Source organism: Aulonocara sp. 'chitande type north' Nkhata Bay, linkage group LG4, assembly GCF_057382095.1.
Source record: "Aulonocara sp. 'chitande type north' Nkhata Bay isolate Kocher_YH1m ecotype deep benthic linkage group LG4, A_spYH_male_GT1.1, whole genome shotgun sequence".
NCBI classification, from domain to species: domain Eukaryota; kingdom Metazoa; phylum Chordata; class Actinopteri; order Cichliformes; family Cichlidae; genus Aulonocara; species Aulonocara sp. 'chitande type north' Nkhata Bay.
In genome coordinates, this window is record NC_141347.1 from 15,382,988 (window position 1) to 15,408,735 (window position 25,748).

The 25,748-nt window shown below is 41.0% G+C and overlaps 1 protein-coding gene and 1 long non-coding RNA gene across 3 annotated transcripts; both read left to right on the forward strand.

Annotated features, from left to right (window-relative positions):
* The first annotated feature begins 1,357 nt into the window (after positions 1–1,357).
* LOC147332224 (uncharacterized) lies at positions 1,358–8,754 on the forward strand. The gene is made up of 2 exons (XR_015128786.1): positions 1,358–3,040; positions 6,362–8,754. It is a non-coding gene; the product is annotated as an uncharacterized LOC147332224 (long non-coding RNA).
* Positions 8,755–13,834: 5,080 nt separating this feature from the next.
* LOC147332225 (uncharacterized) lies at positions 13,835–21,965 on the forward strand. 2 transcript variants are annotated; one of them, XR_015128787.1, is made up of 2 exons: positions 13,835–21,648; positions 21,836–21,965. XR_015128787.1 is itself a non-coding variant. In XM_086288672.1 (2 exons), the coding sequence occupies exon 2, from the start codon at positions 15,188–15,190 to the stop codon at positions 21,224–21,226; it is 6,039 nt and encodes a 2,012-aa protein (XP_086144798.1). In that variant the 5' UTR covers positions 13,835–14,185; positions 14,373–15,187; the 3' UTR covers positions 21,227–21,915. The 2 variants fall into 2 exon arrangements, 1 of the variants encoding a protein (XP_086144798.1); XM_086288672.1 differs by having other exon boundaries at positions 13,835–14,185; positions 14,373–21,915.
* The last annotated feature ends 3,783 nt before the right edge of the window (positions 21,966–25,748 follow it).

Sequence of the window (25,748 nt, forward strand, 5' to 3'; positions counted from 1 at the left end):
ATCGATCCTGAAATAGCGATTCCTCCACATTTATACAGCCGTATTTCGCACATGACTATGAAATGCGGAAGAGAAAGTAGTTCCTTTGAGTGTAGACAATCCGAATGTTATAGTTTCTTTCCACTGTGTTCCTGTTAATGATAAACTACAAATTTACTGTAAATTACTAAAATATCAATATTTTAATGTGAGAATCGATTCTAGAACATAAATGATTGGTATCGGAGGAATCGATATTTCAGGATCGATCCGCATATCACTAGCGCGCACTCTCAACAATGGTAAATCTAGTGTTAAGGGTAAGATCTCACATTTGTTTAAATTCAGATTTAACCCTGAAGCTTTTGAGAAAGTTTCAATAATCTGCAGAATTTTGGGGATTTTATTCAGGTTATTTAGAAAAATGGTTGTATCATCGGCTAACTGGCTGATGGAGAGCTCTTTACCCAGGATAGATATCTTACCAAACTCAGCATTTTTAATCAGTATGGAAAGCATTTCAGTTGCTGCAATAAACAGCAATGGCGAGATTGGACATGCTTGTTTTATTCCTTTGCAGATCCTAAATCTTTGTGAGGTGCCACGTGGAAGACACACTGAACTGTTAGTATCTCTATACAGCAATTTGATTACATTAATGAAGTTACTTCCAAAACCGAACAAATCAAGGGCTTGAAACATAAATTCATGCTCTATCATGTCGAAGGCTTTGTAAAAATCTAAAAATAGGACAAAACCTTGGTTTCAATTAGGTAGTTGTAGTCAATCAAGTCCAAAATAAGGCGGATATTATTATGGATTGAGCGGCCTTTTATAAATCCAGACTGAGTGTCAGAAATAATTTGAGTTATGCCTGATTTTAACCTGTTTGCAAAAATATGTGTTAGAAGTTTCTAATCATTATTTAATAGAGTAATTGGTCTTAAATTATCAAGAAGAGTCGGATCTTTCCCAGGTTTTGGTATGAGTGTAATTACACATTGTTTCATAGTGTGTGTGAGAGAACCATTTTCTAATATTTCTGTAAGCATTCCAAACACAAGGGTTCTAATATGAACCCAAAAATGTTTGTAAAAGTTACTGGTCAAACCATCACAACCTGGGCCTTTATCTTTGGGTAAAGCACTTAAGGCTTTATCTAACTCTTCAATGGTAATTTTGCCCTCACAGGTCTTTTTAAAATTTTCATCAAATTTAGGAATCAGGTGTTTGATAGATTGAAAAAATGCCTCAGCCAATGGTCTAGAGCAGTGGTTCCCAAACTTTTTTTGCTGGGCCCCCCTTGTTTTACAAGAAAAATGTTCGCGCAACTGTTGGATGCTGTTTGTTATGATATTTTGATACCACGGTTAGCATTTACAGGATATTGTTTCATACAGGAAAACTGTTACTCAATAAGGCCCATATACTAGTTGTTTTTCTCTTTCTCTGTGACCCAAGAATTAATGTGTAAGACTTACAGGCTGGTACCTCAAGGTCGAAAACACCACAGAGATGAGACCACTTCCTTACTCCCATCCTCCCTTTTTTCTTTATCTCCTGGAAAAGGCTCGTTAAAGGCTAGGTGGTTTGTTTCAGAATTCACTGATGAAAGAACTCTGTATTCTATGTCTAGGAGTGTATTTTGCTGGGATGATCATAAATTGTAGCTGAACTGATAAACTACACACAGGATACTTCTTGGCTCACAAGGCAGGAAGACGTTTCCTTATTTGGTCTGTACCGGTTTGAACTGGGAAAGCTGACACACGAACCTTTTTTCATCTATATAAACTGCTGTGTATCAAATAAACCTTTGAGTCGATTGGGAAGGCAACCTAAAGCAGTCTCTGTTTTCTTGTTCTCCCAAGCTGCTCCCGAGCTCGTACTAACACGCTGAAAGGCATACCTGAGTGTTACTTTAAATAATTAGGAATCTTAGAAGGAAAGGACAGAACTCTGCTTATCGCTCACGCCACGGAGGAAACCCGGGAAGGCAATTTCCTTCAATTTTGGTGTCAGAAGTGGGATCCCTGACAGAAGGTAAATATGTGTCTTTCATATTTATATAAAGACCTATTATACCTCTCTCAGTGATTGATCCATAAAGAAACGGGATATGCTGACGAAGTTTCACTTAGTGATCCAGAGAGATACACTGACGACTTCCTCAGTCCCCGAATAAAGTAAATTAACCCTTGTGTGGTGTTGGTGGACACAGGAAGTTGCCTGTTGTCTTGAATATTTTAATTTTGTTTAAAAAATAATAATAATTAATTGTTTAATTAAACGTACGTTAAAAAGTGAGAAGTTGCTCACTTAGAAAAGTGACACAGAAAGTTGCCTGTTGTCTTAAATACTTCTCGTTAAGTGAGAAGTTGCTCACCAAAGAGTGACACAGGGAGTTGCCTGTTATCTTGAAACGTACGTTAAGAAGTGAGAAGTTGCTCACTCACAGAAAGCTAGTAAATAATTAAATTTAATTTTGTTAAAAAAAAAAAAAAAAAACGAAAGAAAACTGAAAACGGGTCTCACAGACCCGATTACCATACAAGGGTTAAAAGCAGTAAATTAAAAGCAGAAAGACACAGGAAGTTGCCTGTTGTTTTACGAGAAGTTGCTCGTTAAGCGAGAAGTTGCTCGCTAAGTGAGAGTTGCTCACACAAACAAAAAATTGCTAGCAATAAATTTAAAGTGACCTCAGCTGTGCCGCAGCGAAAATACTAACCTAAATCCTCCTAGCGTGTAAACCCCTCTGGAAATCACTGAACATGGGTCAGAATAATTCAAAGACCACAGACAGGTCCGATAAAAAATCTAAAGTACCTGTAAAACCAAAAATTAATAAAATACAAAATAAAGTCTCAAATAACGGCTCAGTATAACTCCCATTTCCGGTTACGTGTAACCTACGTCCGCGAATCGGTGAAGACGTCCATGATCACGTATCCAGAACATGCAGGAGTGCTTATGTGACTGACTTTGTTTACAACTTAAGAAGTTCAATGCATTCTAATTTCTTTTCGGAGCCTTATCCCGAACGATTATCGCCAGAAAACAGGTCAGTAGAAATGTTGAATATCATTTGTGATAAGAAAAGTAGTCTGCTTAAAAAGTCCTGTAGAAAATATATGATAGAATGCCGCGACGTGATGCATCAAATGTTACCGCTATGGACAAAAGGAGGGTAAATAATGACAAAGTCGCCGATTTCTTTAAGAATCTAAAGAAATTCCTGCTAACAATGTCCAGAGACAAAAGTGACTTAAATGCAGTAACTATGTGTAAACAGAAGCCTGATGAATCTATCCTAGTATTCATGAAACGCTTTATGCACTGTTGGACAAGCTAGAGGTGCAAATTCAGCTCAGTTTTCCAGCAGCCGCAGACACCCAAAGCAAAAATGAATTTGTGTATTTCATTTAACATAAAGGGTGAAGTGTTTGCTGACACTGATAACAGCTTATGTTTTCTCTGCCCTATGTACCGACATGATGGAGAAGGAACATCCTCTGTGTCAGCTGGACCCTCAGCAGAGAATGAACTCAACATCCTTTTTGTCCGGTACTCTATGTCACACACTGTGCCAAAAAAAAAAACGTGTACAGACGCCACTAACAGGTAATCCCATGACTGGGAGCCACACTTTTGTTTCTCTCACACTGTTCAACAACATGATAACTGCTCACACAAGTGAAGGTCAAACAGTGATTTTGTTACATAACTCAGACATAGGTTACGAAATATGTCGACACATAGATCTAACCTACCCTATCCACTGTACTATTTCTGCAGTTACATTGCCAGCTGAATACCAGAATATGACATTGTGGTCAAAAAGTGAGAATGATATAGGATTTATTGACTGTACACTTTATCACGCACAGCTAAAAAACAAAAAGCGAGTATATGTCAGGCAATGTCCCCTTTCCACGGAAAAAGCCGCAGCTCTAGATGTCATGATAGGAGATTTATTGACTACAGGAGCAATAAAGCCCACACTCCTGTCAATCCTGTGCCAAAGCCTAACAAACCTGGCGTATGGCGTTTCATACAAGACTTAAGGCAAATTAATGCAGTCAACATTCCTCTGCCACCTCTCGTTTCAGATGTTCACAGCATATTGACATGCATTGCATACACATTTTCCCGTGGTGGATTTATGCTCCGCTCCTTTTTCTCATGAAGACACACAGCCGTTATTTGCATTCACACATAGAAATAAGCAGTACACTTGGACTCGTTTGCCCCAAGGCATGATAGACAGCTCTGCTGCTTTCTCTATGGTGCTTCACTCCTCCAGGGCTGCACCCTGATCCACATGTGGATGACCTCCTCCTCTGTGCTGAAAGTGAAAAAACTATGTCAAACTGCTACACACATGCTTCTCCAGCACCTCCAAAAGACTGGCCACAAAGCATCAGCAAAGAAAATGCAGTATTGTCAGACTTCTGTTCAATATTTGGGATTCACACTGTCTCACGGAAAACGTTCCATGACTGCAGACAGGGTCAAAGCTGTGACCTCCGTCCCTCGTCCCACTATACAGAAGGACATGTTGTCCTTCCTGGGCATGGTGAACTATTGCAGACAGTGGATACCAGACTGTTCTTTTCATGACCACATTCTGCGTGACTGTTGTAAAAAAAGACAAGCCTCCTCGAATACTGTGATCCACAGAAATGACTGTCTCTTTCAATGCATTACAGGGAGTGCTGACCTCCGCCACTCAAAGGTGCTGCCTGAATTGTTCAGGAATGCCGGCCTGCCTGAGGGCAGTAGCAGCTTGCTCTATCATGATAAGGGACTGCGGGAAGCTCACACTCTCAAATGACACTATTCTACACACCAATCACCAGGTCACGACCATTGTAGCAAACATAACTAAACAACATATGCAAATCTCACTATAAAAGCGAGCAGCACACCTGATTCGCCAGCACATTTATTGATCCTATGCTGTGTTCTTCTGACCGACAGGATGGCTCAGACAGGCTTGACGATCATGACTGCATGACACGTATACAGGAATCCACAGCACAACGTCCAGATTTAGAGCAAACACCTATCTCAGACTCAGCCACGGTTTATGTGGACGGGTCCTGTTCAAGGCCGAATGACAACTCATTTCTTTGTGGCTATTCAGTGGTAACAGTGCCTGACATCATACTAGAGGCTCACTCATTACCATTTCACTCAGCACAAAAAGTAGAGCTCATGGCTTTAATACGCGCCTGTGAGCTACATTTGGATAAGCATGTGACGATTTACGCAGACAGCCGCTATGCATTTGGCGTTGTGCATGACTTTGGCACATTGTGGAGACAGAGAGGATTTAGATCTGCTGATGGAAAATAAATTGCTAAATTCTGATTTTGTTCAAAGACTTTTTCAGGCTATACAGCTGCCATCGGCCGTTGCAGTTGTAAAAACGAAAGGACACAGTACAGCTGACACAGACGAAGCAACAGGTAATGCCTTAGCAGACGTGACAGCCAAGGCTGCAGCTGCATCACAGCTCCCACCTCCGCAGGAAGTATTATCTGTGCCCCTACAGCTGCCACTTGTTACACTCCCAGACTATTTAGACACAAATGTTGATTTAAAATTCATACAAGAGCAAGCCTCTGCATAGAATAATGACTGTACCTTAGAAGACAGAGATGGCCTATACAAAATCTTAAGCGTTTGATTGCCCTCCCATATTCCCTGATGCCAGTCCTTGCCCGACATTTTCACTGTGTGAGTCATGTCGGACAAAGAGGGGTAATAGGGGCAATAAAATCAAGATTTGTAATTGAGAAAACATCACATGCAGTAAAAAGCATATTAGCAACCTGTCTAACATGTGCACGAACTAATGTAGGTAGCTCAAAAGCGAAACATCAGCATTTACCACAACCAGATTTTCCATTTCATACATTACAAATTGATTTCACACATATGCCAGCACAAGGAAGCATCAAGTACTTACTGGTAATAGTGGATCAATTTAGTAAATGAGTAGAAGCTTATCCAACCTCAAAAGAAACTGTAGAAGTAGTCTGTCAAAAGTTGAGCAATGAAATAATACCCAGATTCGGAATACCTCACCAGATTAACAGTGATAGAGGATCTTCATTCACATTAGAAGTAATTCAAAAGTGTGCTAAAACTTTAATGACCTGGGTCAAATTACTTCCTCAAGTCCTCTGTGAGATTGGAATGACTCAATCTGCAGTAACCAAATTATCTCCATTTGAAATAAGACTATTTCCAACACCATGGTCAGCTTCCAGAGGGGCACCGCTAGTAGAAGGTGATGTATATTGCATTGTCCACTGATGTTCACAACCTGATAGAAAAACTGAATAATAACTATCAGAAAGTTTGTCTCTCTCAGCTTTTCCCCTCCACAGTTCCACCAGTGGAGACAAGGAGATGCATGTTGGAGAAGCCACTAACACCAAGGACTCTCTGGGAGGCCGCGCGTGTTCCAGCCCCCAGGCTTTACTGGCAGTGACGAAGAACCAGCATCCTCACAGACGGACAACCTCAGTGGATTCATGCCAGCAGGGTTAAGACCAGCCCAATCGGACCATCTCAGGCGTCGGATCAAGCAGACGACATCTCCGGCGAGCCAGCGCCCGGAACTAGAGCAAATAAACACACGGGTAGATGACATCTCAGGCGAGCCAGCGCCCGGATCCAGTGCACACACACAATCACTGATTAACACACAACGTCTGAAAGAACAACAACAAGGTACTCAAACATCCAGCAGGAACAGAAAGCCAAAAGTACCACATGATGTCTAACCTGATAAAGCCAGACTCATTTCATCCTGATAATGGAGAAAATGAAATGCCCATTGTCATCATACGACGCTTATTCAATGTCTCTCGAACCTGGGACCAGGCCAGAAGACAACTGAAGAACTGTTTTTCTTATATACTTTCTTATATATTTAGGTTATTTATCATATCTATCGCATTAACCTTAGGATTTCTCTTTGCTATTTTGTATTGTAAACTGCAACCATGTTCACATTTCTGCAGGTCATATTTTGCTGACTATACCTCATGCTCCATTTTGCAAGACACCTACTTAATGCACTCCTCACGCTCCCTAAAATCAGTAAATAGCAACATAGACGCCACTAATAAACCATTTTATGCACCCTCTAGAACAGGAGCTAACGCCTGGTATGAAAATGCCAGAACAGCCGCTCGTGATTTAGGAAACAGTAACTGTTATGTCTGTTCAAAGGCTAATCCAGAACAGGTAATAGTAGGATACCCCATATCCGGTTTCCCCCTCACTGAGGGACTAGAGAAAATCAGCGGAAATAATGCTCTCTTTAAAGACGCTTTACAGTTGACTCTGAGCCCTCTCGACTGCCTACTTAGACACACACACACACCAACTAACCCTGAGACTCCATTAGGCGAATTATTGAAGTTATCTAATGACACCGCAGGGACCTGCGCCCCAATGAAACGCCCCAAGAATAGGTTAAAGCCCTCACTGCCCTTAGGACAGATCCCTCTCCATTTTAATACTAGTATGATATGTCTGCGCAGACTAAAGTTAACTGGCCCAGACACACACATAGATTATACAAAGGATAACTATACATTCTTCTCTGACTCCCCAGGTGCACGCTGTAATGAGACATGGCTAGCTGTCTCTATGGCTGAAGTTGTATCATATCTGGAGGAACACACACACAGTTCAAGTTCGAGCAGAGAATCGATCATTGTTCCCCCAGACGGTGTATTAAATGACACTGACTGGGGGGAGTTAGTTAAATCACACATGGTCACGCGCCTAACTAGACCAATCCCACATGCTTATTGGTTGTGCAATAATACCCTTAGATTAGCTTTACCTGTTAATTGGACCGGTACCTGTGGTCTAGTAACCGTTGATGTTTGCTGTACTTTCATTCCCAATAATACTGCTCCTAACGGTTCATTCACACAAGCTATGAATAAACTTGAAGCATTGCAGATAGAACTAATTGCCAATACAGGTCACGGTCAGTGGCTAGATAAGTGGCTACAGGACACGTTTGGAAGATGGAAGGAACTAATTGTAGCCTTTGTAACCGTTGCAGCATGTTTTTGATGATTATTGTCTGTTGTGTGATACCATGTATACGCTCTCGGAATTTTTGATATTAAGCTTCCTCAAAGGACTAGTTACATTTATGATTTGTTTCACATTTATGATTTATCTTTATATTATGTTATTACATTCTGTCTTTATACTATGTTATCATTACATGATAAAAGGGGAGAACTGTTATGATATTTTGATACCACGGTAAGCATTTACAGGATATTGTTTCATACAGGAAAACTGTTACTCAATAAGGCCCATATACTAGTTGTTTTTCTCTTTCTCTGTGACCCAAGAATTAATGTGTAAGACTTACAGGCTGGTACCTCAAGGTCGAAAACACCACAGAGATGAGACCACTTCCTTACTCCCATCCTCCCTTTTTTCTTTATCTCCTGGAAAAGGCTCGTTAAAGGCTAGGTGGTTTGTTTCAGAATTCACTGATGAAAGAACTCTGTATTCTATGTCTAGGAGTGTATTTTGCTGGGATGATCATAAATTGTAGCTGAACTGATAAACTACACACAGGATACTTCTTGGCTCACAAGGCAGGAAGACGTTTCCTTATTTGGTCTGTACCGGTTTGAACTGGGAAAGCTGACACACGAACCTTTTTTCATCTATATAAACTGCTGTGTATCAAATAAACCTTTGAGTCGATTGGGAAGGCAACCTAAAGCAGTCTCTGTTTTCTTGTTCTCCCAAGCTGCTCCCGAGCTCGTACTAACACGCTGAAAGGCATACCTGAGTGTTACTTTAAATAATTAGGAATCTTAGAAGGAAAGGACAGAACTCTGCTTATCGCTCACGCCACGGAGGAAACCCGGGAAGGCAATTTCCTTCACTGTTTGTCCGTGATTTGAACCGGGGAAACAAATCATGGCAGGATCAGCCTGATGTTATTTGTATCCCACTGTAACTTCACTGTATAAAGAGCTAACATCTCCAAAATGTCAGGAGTAGTTAGTCATTACAACAAGTGTTTGTGAACTAAAAATCAAGAATGTGGGATACTGTTTGTCCGTGATTTGAACAGCCCAGCGCTGCTCCCGATGCTTGGAAAACCAATTCTGCAGGGGGAGACCTGGCACTGGTTTGGTTTCACCTCGGCACTTGTGCAGGTGAAACCAAAGGGAAGATATGCCTCACCATATTTTCTAGTCTTTGGCTTAGAATGAAGTTGGTTTGGAAACATATTCAGCTATGCTTCATCTCCTGCTTTGCGTTTGTAGAGGCGCCTCGTGCTAGCAGTGTCCTAGCGTTTTTTGTTTTTTATTGCCCTTTTCATGCCGCGCCCCCCCTGCAATGGCTCTGCGCCCCCCCCCCCCCCCCCCCCTAGGGGGCGGGCCCCACACTTTGGGAAGGTCTGGTCTAGAGTATGAAGAGGAGTACAAATTACTGTAAAAGGTAAAGATTTCTTTAGATACTAATTGAGGGTGAGTGCATAGCCGACTATCAATTGATAGACTATTTTTGGCGTTTCTCTCTTGTCTTATCTTTTCTAATCTACAGAAATATGCTGTACTTTTTTCGCCATCCTCCATCCACTTGGCTCGGGATCTCAGATATGCTCCTTTAGCCTTTTTAGTATAAATATTGTCTAAAGAAGACTGTAGAATACTTCTACGTTGTTTGTCATTATCATTAAAAAAGGGTTTCGAGCAGATGTGATTAAGTTCTCTGATAACTTCAGTTTCTTTTTGCTTGTTATGATGAGCTATTATTTTACTGTGTTTAATTGAGATTTAACATACTTGAAACTTAAAGAATTCCCACTTTTCTGTGTAAGAACTTATGTTTTCATTAGTTGAAATAAGTTCTAGTTGTCAAAGTATTTCGTTACTAAAATTTTCATTGGTAAGCAGGGATGAGTTAAACTTCCAGTAACCTTTATTATGAGAGTTTTTAATTTGAGGAGTAACACTGAAATGTGTCACACAGTGGTCGGTTAAAGGCGCAGCTGAGACACCCACATCTACACTATTCTGCATTAAACTGTCTGAGATTAGCCAGAAATCGATACGCGATTTAGCCGAACCATCAGGCTTGAACCACGAAAAGGACGGAACAAGTGGGTTTGCTAATCTCTTAAGGATCTATTAGGTTGAGATTTAGACAGAAGTTGTGTAAAAATGAATTTATATGATGGGAATGGAATTTAGAGGGTGATCTATCAAGCCATTCGTCATGAACCATATTGTAATCTCCACCTAATATAAGATTGTTTGTGGAGTATTTGTGAATAGTTCTTTTAGGTGACTGGTGATCTCAGTTAATAAAAGTTTGTTCTGAGCTACATTGTTGTAACCATAAACATTACATAAGATCAAAAAGCTATTATCCACTTTGAGTACACAAATTAGCCAATGGCCCAGACTGTCTTTCCTATGAGTTTCAATTTTATTACGAAAGTTTTTAAATAGTAAGGCTACCCCAGCTGATTTGTTCGTACCGTGACAAAAAATTATTCTTTCCCCACACTGACTAGACCAAAAATTTTCATCTGCCTCCACAGAGTGTGTTTCTTGTAGCAGTATACATTTACATTTTTACAGAACAAAAATATTGATCTTCTTTTAACACTGTCTCTTAAGCCCCTAGTATTTAAAGACATTGGAACTAAAGAATGACATTAAAAGGAAGTGAGAGCGCAAAATAAAAAGAGGTTGACTGCTGTTGTGGAAGTTTTCGATTAAATAAAGCCTGCAGACGAGCGGTGAGCGGTAGCTAACATTCTTTAATCAAAACACAAAGAAACAGACAACCAAGTTGGTGGAGAGCCTGCATGACCGTGGGGCAGACGGTCAGCAGTCTCCCTGAGCCTAGCATGGCTCTCAGTTAAATATCTTCTCCAGGAACAAAAGACAGTACACAGCTGTTTCACACCTTAAGGTTCACACTCTCTTGCTACCTACCAGAGTCCTTAAAGACACAAAAGATTCTTCCTGTGGAGTTGTCTGCTTCCCCCAACTTCCTTACTAGACCCCCACCATTTGTCTTACTGTATGAGTGTGAGACATGTTAAAATCCAGTGGCACCAAGGCATCATACAATAAAATAATGTGATTAATACATAAGTAAAAGAAATTCCTATACAATCCCACCCTTTGATTCTTAAATCAAAGAATCACATTAATACCAGAATTTCTTTCCTTACATTCTGTATATCACATCAACATTATTGTTCACTTAGAGGAGTTTCACACTGTGTATCCTCACTTCACTGTTCTCCCACCACCCTTTGTTCATCCTTAATCATCCCCACAATCTAAGCTCTCACATGCAAATGGAAACAACAATGACACAGAGGAAAGGCCTTCTCCAGAGTGTCAAAGTACTTTGCATGGCAAAGTGAGACAGCATTAGGTGGTCATTCCCAGTCATGGTCATGGCTCCTGGTGTCTGTGCCATTTACAGAGTCATAATTCCAACACTGATCTGTGCTGTCACCTTTGGAGCTTGGCATGCTCTCTCCATCCCTCGATTTCTGTTCCAACGCGGCTGTAGATTAGGAGCAGAGCAAGTCGTACACTCCTGTAGTCTTCCTCAACGTCAATGTAGAAACTCTTTCATTTTATTTTAAGATTTTGCTGTTCAAAATCTCCTCGTGACAATCTTTTGGAAGCCCAGTGGTGCAGCCCACTGTCGTTTGTCAGTTGTCCTGGAGATGGTCCCTGCTTCTCACTGGTCCTCTTGAAGCCTTCTCTCCCAGTCATGGTCTGCATTTGCACCCCAGTCTCTTCTTCCATATTCCTCATGTCACAGTCTCTGCAATTTAAAAATGAAAGCTCCCCGGAAAACCCTCTTTTACCATATGTTAACTTAACACAATTAGATATGCACAATAAAGTTGCGCATTGTCTCTTAAAAATTCCAGGACCTCTCCCCTGGGGTAGCTTCACTCCAGGCCCCGTCGTAAGAAAAAAACATTAGCCAGTGGTGTGTCCTGCTGTAGATCATGTGATTAGATCCCACGATTAACCCTTTGCTGTGGAAAAAGTGATGTAGATGTTAGCGCAGCGCATCTGTATGCACACTTTCTCACAGTGACATTTGCATTGTAAACAATACAAGTTCATGAATAACACACTGCTGGTAAATTCACAGACACAGAAAGTGGCAATTAAAAGCTTCAGTCAGCACGGCCCAAAAGCCCATGCAACCTGTTGCTATCACCTTTCCGCTCCTGTAAAAAGAAACATACATACATACATCCACCCTTTTGTCACTCTGGGTGGAGGTGCAATCTTGCATACTGGTGTCAAGTCAGTCAAGCTTTTGTCAGTCCAGTCAGTCCCTATTTTTTTTTTTTTTTTTTTGCTGACAGTAGAACCTCTCGTGACGCAATAAGTTTCTACTGCCAGCAATGACGCCATTTCAAATTAAAAAAAAATTTAGACTGGATTACCTCGCTGAATCCTTTTTGACAGGGACTTGTTTTCTGATTGTCCCAAAAAAGTGGCTTTCTCCCGAGCCCATTTTAATTTTGGAGAAACTCACTTGCGATTCTTCAACAGGTTGTGTAGCGCTTTCGATTCCGATCTTGCAGGCCTGCTTGAAAAAGAGAAAATTGCCAAACAAAAAATCTCAGTGCACTGTTAAAAATCAAAAAATATGAAGGCCTCTTTTTAGAAGTTGTCTAAGCATACTCTCTTAGAATGATAGATAAAAACACAACTAATTCGCAGGTTCAACGTGGTACCAAAGAAAAATGCATCAGTAAATCTCCAAAACTTTCATCCACCAGTCACACACCTCACACATCAGCAATATTCTATTAGATGATGAGTTTTTTGTTTTCCCCCATGCAACCAGATGTGTGCCATGATAAGACCTCCCCCACACATCAGAAACAGGAAACTCAATAATAGTCTCCACTCATCTGACCCTCCTGCATAGCTGGACTGGCCATTGGGCATACCGGGCATTTGCCCGGTGGGCCGATGGTGATTTTTTGTTTTTATGGGCCGATGGGGTTTTTTTCTTCGTTTTTTTCCGTAACGGTATAAACACTGAAAGGTGGTGGATTGGCCAGATGAAGGGAGATGTGTAAAAATAACTCAATTGTTTGGTGGTGGCTATTGCGGAGTTTCTACAGATTCAGTAACATTAGCAAGTGGTGGAGGCCAGCAGATGCAACACACTGGCAGGTGGATGACAGAAAGGCAGGAGGAGCAGAGACCCGAGGCGGTGAACTGAACTTCAGGTAAGAAGTTACGACCTGCAGTCTGTCTGGGTCAGATATAAACCAAGTTTAGGTGGAGTTTATTTTCGTTATGCTGACTTTTTACAGTCAGTTACAATAACTCGTACTGCGTACTAGCTAGCATGACGGAGTTTCTATACTGCTGGGCGGGTGCTATGATATTACTGATGTTGAACTTGTTTTATCTTATTTATAAGGTTAGTTATTAGAGTTTCCAACCGTCCCGTAAAAAACGGAATCGTTTCGTATTCAGAGAAAATATTGCACGTTTCGTATTGAGGTGAAAAGGAACAGTTTGTCCCGTAATTCAGCTACAATGAAAAAGACACAAAGCTGGAGTTATTCTGTGTCTTTGCTGCACAGCTGCCTCTTCTTCTCTCAGTCTCTCGCCCTCCCTCTCCTGTTTCTACTTCAATCATGAAACTGATCAGTGATCAGCTGATCGGCTTTTCTCTCTTGTTTGTTTATTGCTCTGAATCTTACAACAAGAGTTTTCACCTGATGTAAAATGTATAGAAATCCATTTGTAGCTGCCGTCATAGGCAACTCTCGCATTTAAGTTCATTTTATTAGATATGTAAGGTTGAAACAATTAGTAGTTGAAATATTAAGAAATAAATCAATAGTAATTCATGTTTTGTTCATTGGATTTATATGTTTAAATGTGTTATTTTTACTAATTGTGCAATTAGATAGGAACCTTTTCTATAGTGCCGTCTGTTGTTGCTAAGAGGGTATTTTTGGCTGGCACACTCAGCAAGCTAATTGAGACGAGCCACGAGGTTTGCACGTCCACAGTAAGATAGTAAATAGTAAGATAAATAAAAGAGTGCCTTTTTTGGACCTCCCCACGATGTAAGGATTAAAGTTTTATTCCCTTTGAGTGAGGCCAATGAGGTAAATGTTTTCTTTTGTTTATTTTCGTTGTATGTAAATATGTTAGTGTTGCGTGATATTCTAGTGCAATTACCACAGTGTGAGGTGTAATGTGTATTTTATTGATTGTTTTGTTGGAATGTTTCGCCATATATAATGCTTAGGGGCTTTATTAAGAATATTCATTTAAGTTTGTATTTCTTTTTAGTTCTGACGGCATTGTATCGGCTGTGGTTGGACATCATTACAAGTTAAGGCATGTCGAAGAATCCTCCTGTCCGAAATAAATGTCAGTTAAAACACAAGGAACAAGTTGAGCTTTATTACGACTCGAGGGGAGTAACAGTCAGAACTCAGCCTGCTTCGTGCTGGAGGAGAGAGAAGGAGAAAGAGGTCTGCCGCAGCGGAGCCGAGCGGGAGCGGAGCTGAGCCGAGTGGGAGCGGAGCTGAGCCGAGCCGAGCCGACAGCGCGCCGGGTCACGTGATTAAGCTCGCGTCTCTCTCAAGCATCAAAGACGCTCAAACACACACACAGACATCTCATAAAGCAACCAGAGTCCAGCGGTGCAGCTTGGTTAAGCTACAAAGAAGTAACACGTTTATACAAGTTAAATGTGGAGAGTAGATTTCTTTAGCTCATCTTAAAGGGACTCTGTCAAGCAATGAAAGTGGAAGTGTGGTGGTTTGGAGTAAAAGTTTAAGCTCATGTTATTGTTGTTTATGCTAAGTAACTGTAATTAAGGTACGTTTAAGTTGATTATAAGGGTTTGCTTATTTTAAGACTGCATTAGATATTTAAAGGTCACATTATAGTATTTTGTTTGACATTGAAGGTTATTTTCTGTTTTACTACAAGTGAAGAGCAATTTACTATTTTGGTTTAAGAGTTTGTGACATATGTTTAAGTTGACTCTTTAAAGTAAAGCAATTTAAGGTCCTAGGTGCTTCATAAGGTGACTATTCACGTATTTAAGTTGACCTAGGTGACTTGAGTGTAGTACAATACCTTTGACTGTCTGTGACATGGAGCAAGAAGGCTGTGACACTGAAGCTGTGGAGCAGCAAGAAGCTTTTGAAGAGCAAGAAAGTTTGCCAGAACCATGCACAAGTAAAGCTACTAAAGAAGGAAGTTTGAGGAAAAGTCAAAGAGTTAAGAAGTTCACTGAAAGGGGCCAAGCACTACATGATGAAAAGGTGAACAAGCTTCAAGCTCGCTTCAAAGTCAGTTATGAAATGTGGAAAGTTGTTGCAAAACAAGGCAAAAAGGCACTTGAAGAACCTGTTAGTGCAAAACTTAAAGAGCTTATCGGCCGAGTTGAACATACCTCGGCAGAAGTGAAACAAGTTTATGATGAACTGCGCAATCATGAAACTCCTGATGCAGACACTCGCCGCAGAGTGGACACCTGTGATGCGGTTTCTCAAAAGATGATAAAGCTAGCTCAAGAAAAATTAGCAGCAGAAGAAGACGAAGAACTTTCTGAGAGATTGGTTCACTGGAGTGATATAGGATCAGCATTCAATTCTGCCGCCTCTCAAAGATCCAAAGGTTCGAATAGCAGGCAATCAAGAAGCTCAAGTAAGTTGTCTGTAAAGAGGCAAGAAGCAGCTGCAGAGCTTGCGGCTACTGAAGCAACTCTGAAGATTATGGAGGAATTGGAAAGTGAAAGAAAGGCACTTGAAATCCTTGAAGCAGAGAATGCTGAGAAACAGAAGGCCTTAGAGCAAAAGCGAAGAGAGCTTGAAAGGCTAGAAACAGTAAAGAGAATGAATGCTGCTAAAGCACGTTTGAAAGTGTACAATGACGAAGGAAGCTCAGATGAAGAAATATCAGACCTTCTGCACGAAAGGAGCAAACGGAGAAATGTCACAGCTAAACCGATGAATCAGTTTGCACATTCGCAACTTAATGCAAATGCAGAGCCGTTTGATATGCCACAAGCCAACTTAAGGTCACAACCAAGAGAAAGCAAACAGGAAGATAGTACCACAACATTGGCCCAAGCTCTAGCTGAGTCCATTCACATAAGTCGCCTACCAGTACCAGAACCTACAGTCTTCAACGGAGATCCTCTCAAGTACAAGGATTGGAAAATGTCGTTTCAAATGCTGATAGACAGAAAGAACATCCCAGTGAATGAAAAGATTTACTATCTTCACAAGTATGTTGGAGGACCGGCGAGAAAGGCTGTTGAGAGTTATTTTCTGTTGGGAACAGAGCGTGCTTATTACTCAGCATGGAACATTTTGGAGGAAAGATATGGAAGTTCATTTGTAATCACCAAAGCTTTCAGAGATAAGTTGACATCATGGCCAAGGATTGGGAACAAGGATAGCGTTGAACTTCGAGAATTTTCAGATTTTCTCAGAGGATGTGAAGCGGCCATGCTTCAGGTTAAAGGTCTTGAAGTTTTGAATGACTGCAATGAGAATCAGAGAATGCTAAGCAAGCTACCTGATTGGTTGTCAGCAAGATGGAATCGAAAGGTCATTGAAATTGAAGAACAAGATGGTTCTTTTCCAACATTTAGCCACTTTGTTGACTTCATTGCGAGAGAAGCCAAGATTGCGTGCAATCCAGTAACATCGCTTCATGCACTCAAAGCAGGTGACTCAGAGAAAATGAAATCTTTCAAGACAAGAAGTGTTGGAGCAAAGGTGCTAGTGAGTGCTGCAGAAGAGACGTCCAACACAAAAAAATGTGTGTTTTGTGAAAACTCAAATCATAGCATTCACACATGTAGGAAGTTTATGGACAAGGTCTTGAGTGAAAGAGTCAAATTTGTGCAAACTAAGGGACTGTGCTTTGGATGTCTAGGCTTTGGACACCAATCAAAGAAATGTGAAAGGAGAAAGATGTGTGACACATGTAAAGGGAAACACCCGACATGTTTGCATGAGGAACGAGACAAAACCTCAAAGAAAAGGAAAGAAAAGGAAAGTGACAAGGAACCACAAATGAAAGAGATGGAAGGCAATAAAGAGAGTAGAGAAACCAAACCCAAGGAAGCACCAAGTGAAGCAATATCAAACCGTGTGATTCAAAGTGACAGAAGTAATCTCACATCTACAATCATTCCAGTTTGGTTATCCACAACAAGCAATCCTGAACATGAGATTCTTCTCTATGCTCTTCTTGATAGCCAAAGTGACACGACATTCGTCTTGAAGGAAAAGGCAGATGCTCTGGATGCAGAGAAGGAATGTGTGCAGTTAAAGCTCTCGACAATGTCTTCTAAAGACACTTTAGTACCAAGTCAAAGGCTGTCTGGGTTACAGGTCAGAGGTTTCTCTTCTTCAAGGAGAATTCCTCTTCCTGTGACATACACAAGAGAGTTTATTCCTGCGAATTTGAGTCATATTCCCACACAAAGGACAGCAAGAGCGTGGCCACACTTAGAGCACCTGGCTGAAGAAATCGCTCCACTGATTGAATGTGACGTAGGCCTGCTCATTGGTTACAATTGTTCACAAGTGTTGGTACCCAGAGAAGTTGTGGCGGGAAAAGATAATGAACCTTTTGCCCAAAGAACAGACCTTGGCTGGACAATAGTTGGAGGAGCTAATCCATGTGTTGACTATGGGGATGCCATAGGATGTAGCCACAAGATCATTGTCAAGGAAGTGACACCCAATCAGTCAGCTGAGCAGTTGGTCAAAGAAGTGCAATACGTCTGTCGCACACAAGTCAAAGAGGTGGTCACATCTGCAGATGTAATTAAAGTGCTCGAGTCCGACTTCAATGAAAGAAAGGTGGAAGATTCACACTTCTCACAAGAAGATTTAAGGTTCATCTCCATAATGGAAGAAGGAGTGAAGATGAAAGCAGATGGACACTGTGAGTTACCTTTGCCATTTAAGGAAGACAGACCAAGTCTGGCAAACAACCGGAGCTGTGCAGAACACAGACTCAAAAATTTGAAGAGAAGATTTGAGAAGGACAAGCAATACCACAAAGACTACACAGAGTTCATGAGAGAGACTATAGAGCGTGGTGATGCAGAAAGAGTTCCCTCTGTAGACCTGGACAAAGGCCCTGCCTGGTACATTCCACACCATGGAGTGTATCATCCTCAAAAGCCTGGCAAAATAAGAGTGGTGTTTGATTGTTCAGCAAAGTACGGAGGGGTGTCCTTGAACGACTACCTGCTTACAGGGCCAGAGTTAACCAACTCTCTAGTGGGGGTCCTGTGCCGATTTCGGAAAGGTCCAGTTGCAGTGATGTGCGACATTGAGCGCATGTTTCATCAATTCAGAGTCAGAGAAGAAGATCAAAATTACTTTCACTTCTTGTGGTGGGACAATGGAGACTTCAACTCTACTCCATCTGTCTATCGCATGCGCGTACACTTGTTTGGAGCTGCTTCTTCCCCTGCCTGTGCGAACTTTGGTCTCAAGTATATTGCTGCACAAGGTCAAGGCAAGTTCAGTGAAGCTACCATAAGATTCATTGAGCGAAATTTTTATGTGGACGATGGTCTTATCAGTTTCCACTCAGAAGAAGAGGCAATTTGTTTGGTGAAGGAAGCAAAGGAACTTTGCAGCACAGGAGGCTTGCGACTTCACAAGTTTGTTTCAAACAGTAAGCAAGTGCTTAATTCGCTACCGGAAGAAGATTGTGCAGAAACAGTAAGAAAGGACTTGTCACTGGGCGAGCAACAAATTGAAAGAGCCCTAGGTGTCAAATGGTGCATCGACTCGGATTATTTCCAGTTTCGAGTAGTTGTGAACGAGCAGCCACTTTCCAGAAGAGGAGTGTTGTCCACAGTAGCCTCTATTTACGATCCACTTGGCTTTGTGGCACCTTTTGTTCTACTTGGGAAGCAGATACTACAGCAAATGTGTCGAGAGAAAGCAGATTGGGACGAACCACTCACAAGCGATCTGAAGTCACGGTGGGAGTCCTGGTTGTTGGATCTAAAAAATCTAGCAGATGTCAAAATTGACAGATGTTACGTGCCAAAAGATTTTCAAACAGTTCAGAAGTACGAGCTTCACCATTTCTCAGACGCAAGTGTTTCAGGGTATGGTGTTTGTACGTACCTGAGAGCTGTCAGTGAAGCAGGACAAGTCCACTGCGCTCTTGTCTTTGCCAAGTCCAGAGTAGCACCCACGAAGGTTACTACGGTGCCACGATTGGAGCTGTCTGCAGCAGTTGTAGCAGTGCGGATTAGTGACATGCTCAAAGCAGAGTTGGAGCTAGAAGATGCTCAAGAATTCTTCTGGACAGATTCTCAAGTTGTCTTGGGATATATCAACAACGATGCGAGACGTTTCCATGTTTTCGTTGCAAATCGCATTCAGCGTATTAAGGAAAGCACTCAACCGATGCAATGGAAGTTTGTGGTATCAGATCTCAATCCAGCAGATCATGCCTCGCGCGGACTGAAGGCCAAAGACCTCATTACCTCCAACTGGTTTAGTGGTCCAAGTTTTCTTTGGCAAGAGAAACTTCCCCACGAAGAAGTCACGGTGGGGAAACTTGATGCAGAGGATCCAGAAGTACGCAAAGTTGTTGTACTCCATACAACTACAGAAACAAATTCTTTGGCAGAACGTTTTCTGAAATTCTCCAGTTGGTCAAGGTTGGTCAAAGCTATGGCAAGACTTCTCAGATTTGTGAAAGAGTTTAAGGGCTTGGAAAGGAGAAGCAATAAAGCCACTAACCTTGAAGAAAGGAAAGAAGCCGAGCTTAAAGTCATATCCATTGTACAAAGATCAATCTTCTGCAAGGAAATCAAGGCACTTCAAACGCGAAAGGATCTACCCAAGGACAGAACAAATAGACTCTATCGACTCGATCCCTTCCTGGATGAGAAGGGTGTTCTTAGAGTGGGAGGTAGATTAGAGCGTTCTACATTGCAGCCACACGTCAAGCACCCGGTCATCTTACCAAAGACTTGCCATATCGCAAAGTTACTGATTGATCACCATCATCAGCGGGTGAAACATCAAGGACGGGGCATGACGATAAATGAGCTGAGATCGAACGGAATATGGATACTAGGATGCAGTCAAGCAGTATCATCCTTTATCTACAACTGTATTAAGTGCAGGAAATTCAGACGTCGAGGAGAAGAGCAAAAGATGGCAAACCTACCAAGTGAGAGAATGGAGACCACCCCTCCCTTCACGTATTGTGGGATGGATTGTTTCGGCCCATTCTACATTAAAGAAGGAAGAAAAGAACTGAAGCGTTACGGGCTTCTGTTTACCTGTCTATGCTCTCGTGCGGTGCACATAGAGCTACTTGATGATATGTCAACCGACGCTTTTCTAAACTCACTGCGTTCTTTCATCGCTTTGCGTGGGAATGTACGTCAGTTGCAATCAGATCAAGGCACCAATTTTGTTGGAGCCAGACGTGAGTTTCTGGAAGCAGTAAAGGAAATGGATCAGGAAAGTTTGAAACAGCTAGGCTGTGAGTTTGTGATGAATCCTCCCTCTGCCAGTCATATGGGTGGAGCCTGGGAAAGGCAAATTCGTACGATCCGAAGTGTATTGACAACCATTCTGGATCAGTCATCCAGATCATTGGACAGTTCATCTCTAAGAACCTATCTTTATGAAGTGATGGCGATAGTTAACAGCAGACCTATCACCCCACATTTACTCAACGATCCTACTGGACCTCAGCCACTTACACCTAATCTTCTGTTGACCATGAAGTCGTCAGTAATACTGCCACCACCAGGAGACTTTGTAAAGGAAGATTTGTATCTTCGCAAAAGATGGCGTAGAGTCCAGTACTTGGCCAATGAATTTTGGCACAGATGGAAGAAAGAGTACTTATTGAGCCTACAACAAAGACAAAAGTGGCACAAAACAAACAGAAATGCAAAGATCAATGACATAGTGATCGTACAAGATGACCAAGCATCAAGAAACGACTGGAAGTTGGCCAAAGTTGTTGCCATACACCCGAGTGAAGATGGATGTATACGCAAAGTACAACTGTTAATGAGTGACTCATTGTTAGATGACCATGGAAAGAGACTGAGTAAACCAGTTCTACTTGACAGACCTATACACAAGACTGTGACACTATTAGAAGCAGATTAGTTTACATTTCATAAGTTCATAGGTGGAAATCACAAGTGATTTGGTGGGAGTGTAGCTGCCGTCATAGGCAACTCTCGCATTTAAGTTCATTTTATTAGATATGTAAGGTTGAAACAATTAGTAGTTGAAATATTAAGAAATAAATCAATAGTAATTCATGTTTTGTTCATTGGATTTATATGTTTAAATGTGTTATTTTTACTAATTGTGCAATTAGATAGGAACCTTTTCTATAGTGCCGTCTGTTGTTGCTAAGAGGGTATTTTTGGCTGGCACACTCAGCAAGCTAATTGAGACGAGCCACGAGGTTTGCACGTCCACAGTAAGATAGTAAATAGTAAGATAAATAAAAGAGTGCCTTTTTTGGACCTCCCCACGATGTAAGGATTAAAGTTTTATTCCCTTTGAGTGAGGCCAATGAGGTAAATGTTTTCTTTTGTTTATTTTCGTTGTATGTAAATATGTTAGTGTTGCGTGATATTCTAGTGCAATTACCACAGTGTGAGGTGTAATGTGTATTTTATTGATTGTTTTGTTGGAATGTTTCGCCATATATAATGCTTAGGGGCTTTATTAAGAATATTCATTTAAGTTTGTATTTCTTTTTAGTTCTGACGGCATTGTATCGGCTGTGGTTGGACATCATTACAAGTTAAGGCATGTCGAAGAATCCTCCTGTCCGAAATAAATGTCAGTTAAAACACAAGGAACAAGTTGAGCTTTATTACGACTCGAGGGGAGTAACACCATTATTGTACATAGTAATTTTTTTTAGGGTCCCATCATAATTTCTTCAGAAGTAGCTAAGTACTGTTTATGATGCCAGCATTTCCCCACATTTTCTAGATACTGTACCAGTACTGTGTGTAAAATGCCATCAAAAAGTCAATTAAGTTTTTCTTTCTCACCTGTCTTTCTGTCTCCTTTCACTTTTTAAAGGTTGCCATGTTAGAAAAAATATTTTGCCCTGCCATGCTGTTTATAGATGTGGCAAATGAATGGTTTATGAAAACATATCTAAATCTGTCATCAGTAGTTAGTAATTATCATGTCTCACCTCTAGTCTTCTCTGTCTTAATTTCAGGTTTTCACCATGTGTTCTACATAGTTCAGGAGGTTAACTCAAGCAGACTCAAGCAGACTACTTTCGGGTACTGTTTAGAATACCAGAATAGGGAGGATGGTGTAGGTTTAAGTTTATTAGATTGATACATATATACCAACAAGACAGTGTACATCACTGTGACAACAGCGTTTGCTTTCATTCAAAGGCTTTATGGTTTTTCCTATAATACCTGGTGGGCCGGTCTCTAGTCGAAATGCCCAGGCCGATTTTTTGTCCCAGTCCAGCCCTGAGTGTACAGCAGTGGTCCCCAACCTTTTTTGCAACACGGACCAGTTTAATGTCAGACAATATTTTCACGGACCGGCCTTTAAGGTGTTGCAGATAAATACAACAAAATAAAATGATACAAACAAAAACGGTGGTATTTTGTAAATACAATAATAAACACGAATTCGGCTGTGTACTTGTGTAACTGTATGAGCAGCGTCCTCCTGAAACGCGCCAACAACATTGAGAGTAACATCCTCCTCTCAGCTTCTTGATACCCTCTGGTCGCTATGGTAACGTGTAAATAGTTCTTTCAAAATAAAACACACGACCACAACACGGGAAAAGACCCAGGGAAACCAACTCAACGGACCGGTACTGTCCGTGGCCCTGTTGGGGACCGCTGCTGTACAGGAGACAATGTACTAGGTTGATTGACAATGGTCCACAGCAATCAACGCACAACACAATGTACTGTAAAAATAAATAAATAAATAAATAATTGAAACAGTCCGCGAAAGGTGAACCGCGTCATTGTGAGGGACCACTGTACAATAATTTCCAGTAGTGGTGGTGAGTTTTGAGGTTGTCTTCAAACAAGTGCATTGTACTAGTAATGACTAGTTTATATTTATGAAAAAACCTTTATGCAGTAAATGTAAAGAAACAAATACATAACACATGGACACTTTTGGCCACGAACAAGCTGAAGGGATGGTGATTTTTATTTTTTTTACTAAACCCAGAGTGTTAAAAAACACTTATGAACCAAATTTCGTTGACAGATCACAGTATTATTACTCTTAAACTTCACCCTGAAAATAAAACACAATTTAAAAAAGATTTTTGGAAATTCAATGCAGATCTGTTAATTGATGATGGGTATGTTACAGTTTTTTTTAATTGGTTAGGTACTATTTTCATAACTAAAGTGTGCATTTTTAAATCTCTCAGTACAAAACCCACATGTGATCACATTTGTAACACCACTAGTCATTCTTTCAAATCTGATGTCATGATTTCATTGTATTTGCACATATTTTCATTCCACTTAATCATTGTTTCAGAACATATGGTCATTGTGATATAGTTTGAGAACATTTGCTTTAATCACCCAAACAAAACAGTAAGATCTTTTTTCAACTTAGTACTTTCACCAATCATTTCATTCAGGAGCAAATAATACAAGGTAAGCGTTTCAAATTGTCCTTGGTGATGAATGAGTGTAACTGAACTGTAAAACTTTACACAGCAAATATTACACTTATGTTCAGACATAAAAAAAAAAAAAAATTTATATATATATATATATATATATATATATATATATATATATATATGCCGGTATATAGATATATAGATATAGATATATATATATGTATATATCACTGTGGTAATCGGAGCACTAGGTGCGGTGACTCCCAAGCTAGGCGAGTGGCTCCAGCAGATCCCGGGAACAACATCGGAGATCTCCGTCCAGAAGAGCGCAGTCCTGGGAACAGCTAAGATACTGCGCAGGACCCTCAAGCTCCCAGGCCTCTGGTAGAGGACCCGAGCTTGAAGGATAAACCGCCCGCAGGGGCGTGCTGGGTGTTTTTTTTTATATATATACATATACACACATATACATACACATACACACACACACACACATGAAAAAGGGAGAAAAACAACAAGTCATTTACATAAGCAAAATATATTTTTATTTTATTTTATTTTGATCACTTTTACACAATTAATCAAGCCGGTCATTAACATTGGGCCATAAGTTTTCATCAACATCACAGTGGATGTCTTCGTTGTTCAGGCACCGTGGGAAAAATCTCTTGGCATGACGAATCCAGGCTTGACATTGCTCAGCAGTTATATCACCACAAGCTTCACACATGGCTTGAAGAAGGGAGACATGCTCATGGGGATGGCGATCATACACCTTCCACCTCCATGTAGAGAAGAATTCCTCAATTGGGTTGAGGAAAGGGGAATATGGTGGAAGATAGAGGGTCATGAAGCGAGGATATGTTTGAAACCATTCCTGAACCAGCTGTGCATGGTGGAAGATGACATTGTCCCACACAACAACATAGACGATATCTTCTCCCTGACAGGCCTGCTCCAGTTCATTAAAAAAAAAAAAACTATCAGGTGTTCAGTGTTGTATGACCCTAGAACTGGTCTACAGCCTACCACACCATCTTCAGATATAGCTACACACATTGAGATGTTTCCCCCACGTTGTCCAGGGACTAGGATGGTAGCCCTTTGTCCAATAAGGTTACGTCCTCTGCATCTAGTTTTTGCAAGATTGAAACCAGCCTCATCAACTGTTAGGATGCCTGGGTCGTCGACCCAGGGTTTTTGAGTTTATGATATTATTTATACTTCCTAGTTTTTGGTTTCTTTGAGTGCTGTCTTATGGCTTATGTCTCTGTCTTCTTTAGTTGCTCTGTCTCCCCTATCACCTGCATCCCCTTGTCTAGTTCGCGTCTATGTGTATCCTAAGTTCCTATATCCCCGTGTTCAGTCAGTGTCTGTGTCTGCCCTGTTCCCACGTCTCTGTTCCCTTTGTAGTGCCTGCTTATGAGCCTGTGTCTTTGTTCAGTCTGTGTTATGCGTTTCCTGTTTTACTTTGAAGGTCTGTGTCTTATCTCAGTGTGTTCAGTTTATGCTTCTTTGGTCTCGTCAGTTCTGATTTGTCCCAGCTGTGTTTCCCTCCTGTTACCCATTCCCTGATTGCTCCCTCTGTGTATTTAAGCCCAGTGTTTCTCTGTGTCTGTGTCGCGATCTACTGTTTTCTTAGCTGTGTGTTCTGTCATTTCTCTAGTTTAAGTTTGTTTTGAGTTTTTTCAGTTATGTTATATTTGGAGTATCAAATTAAAGCCTTTTTAAGTTCACGTCTGTCTCTGGAGTCTGCACCTTGGGTCCTATTCCTACCTGCACACAGCCACACCTAACATCAACAAAAATATACTTGTGATGATTCACAGCAGCGTCCAGCTCCATCACCCTCTTAAGTGATAATTTAGTTAGGTTTTTTTTTTTACAACTAATAATTGTCAGTTTCTTGAGGGTTAGGGGCTTCTTCAAAAGCCGGGCAATGGTTGGAAGGCTAATTGATGGCACATTGGCAAAGGTGTCATTGCTGTTCTCAATAGCCTGTTTGATTTCAGACAGCCGTATGTCATTCCT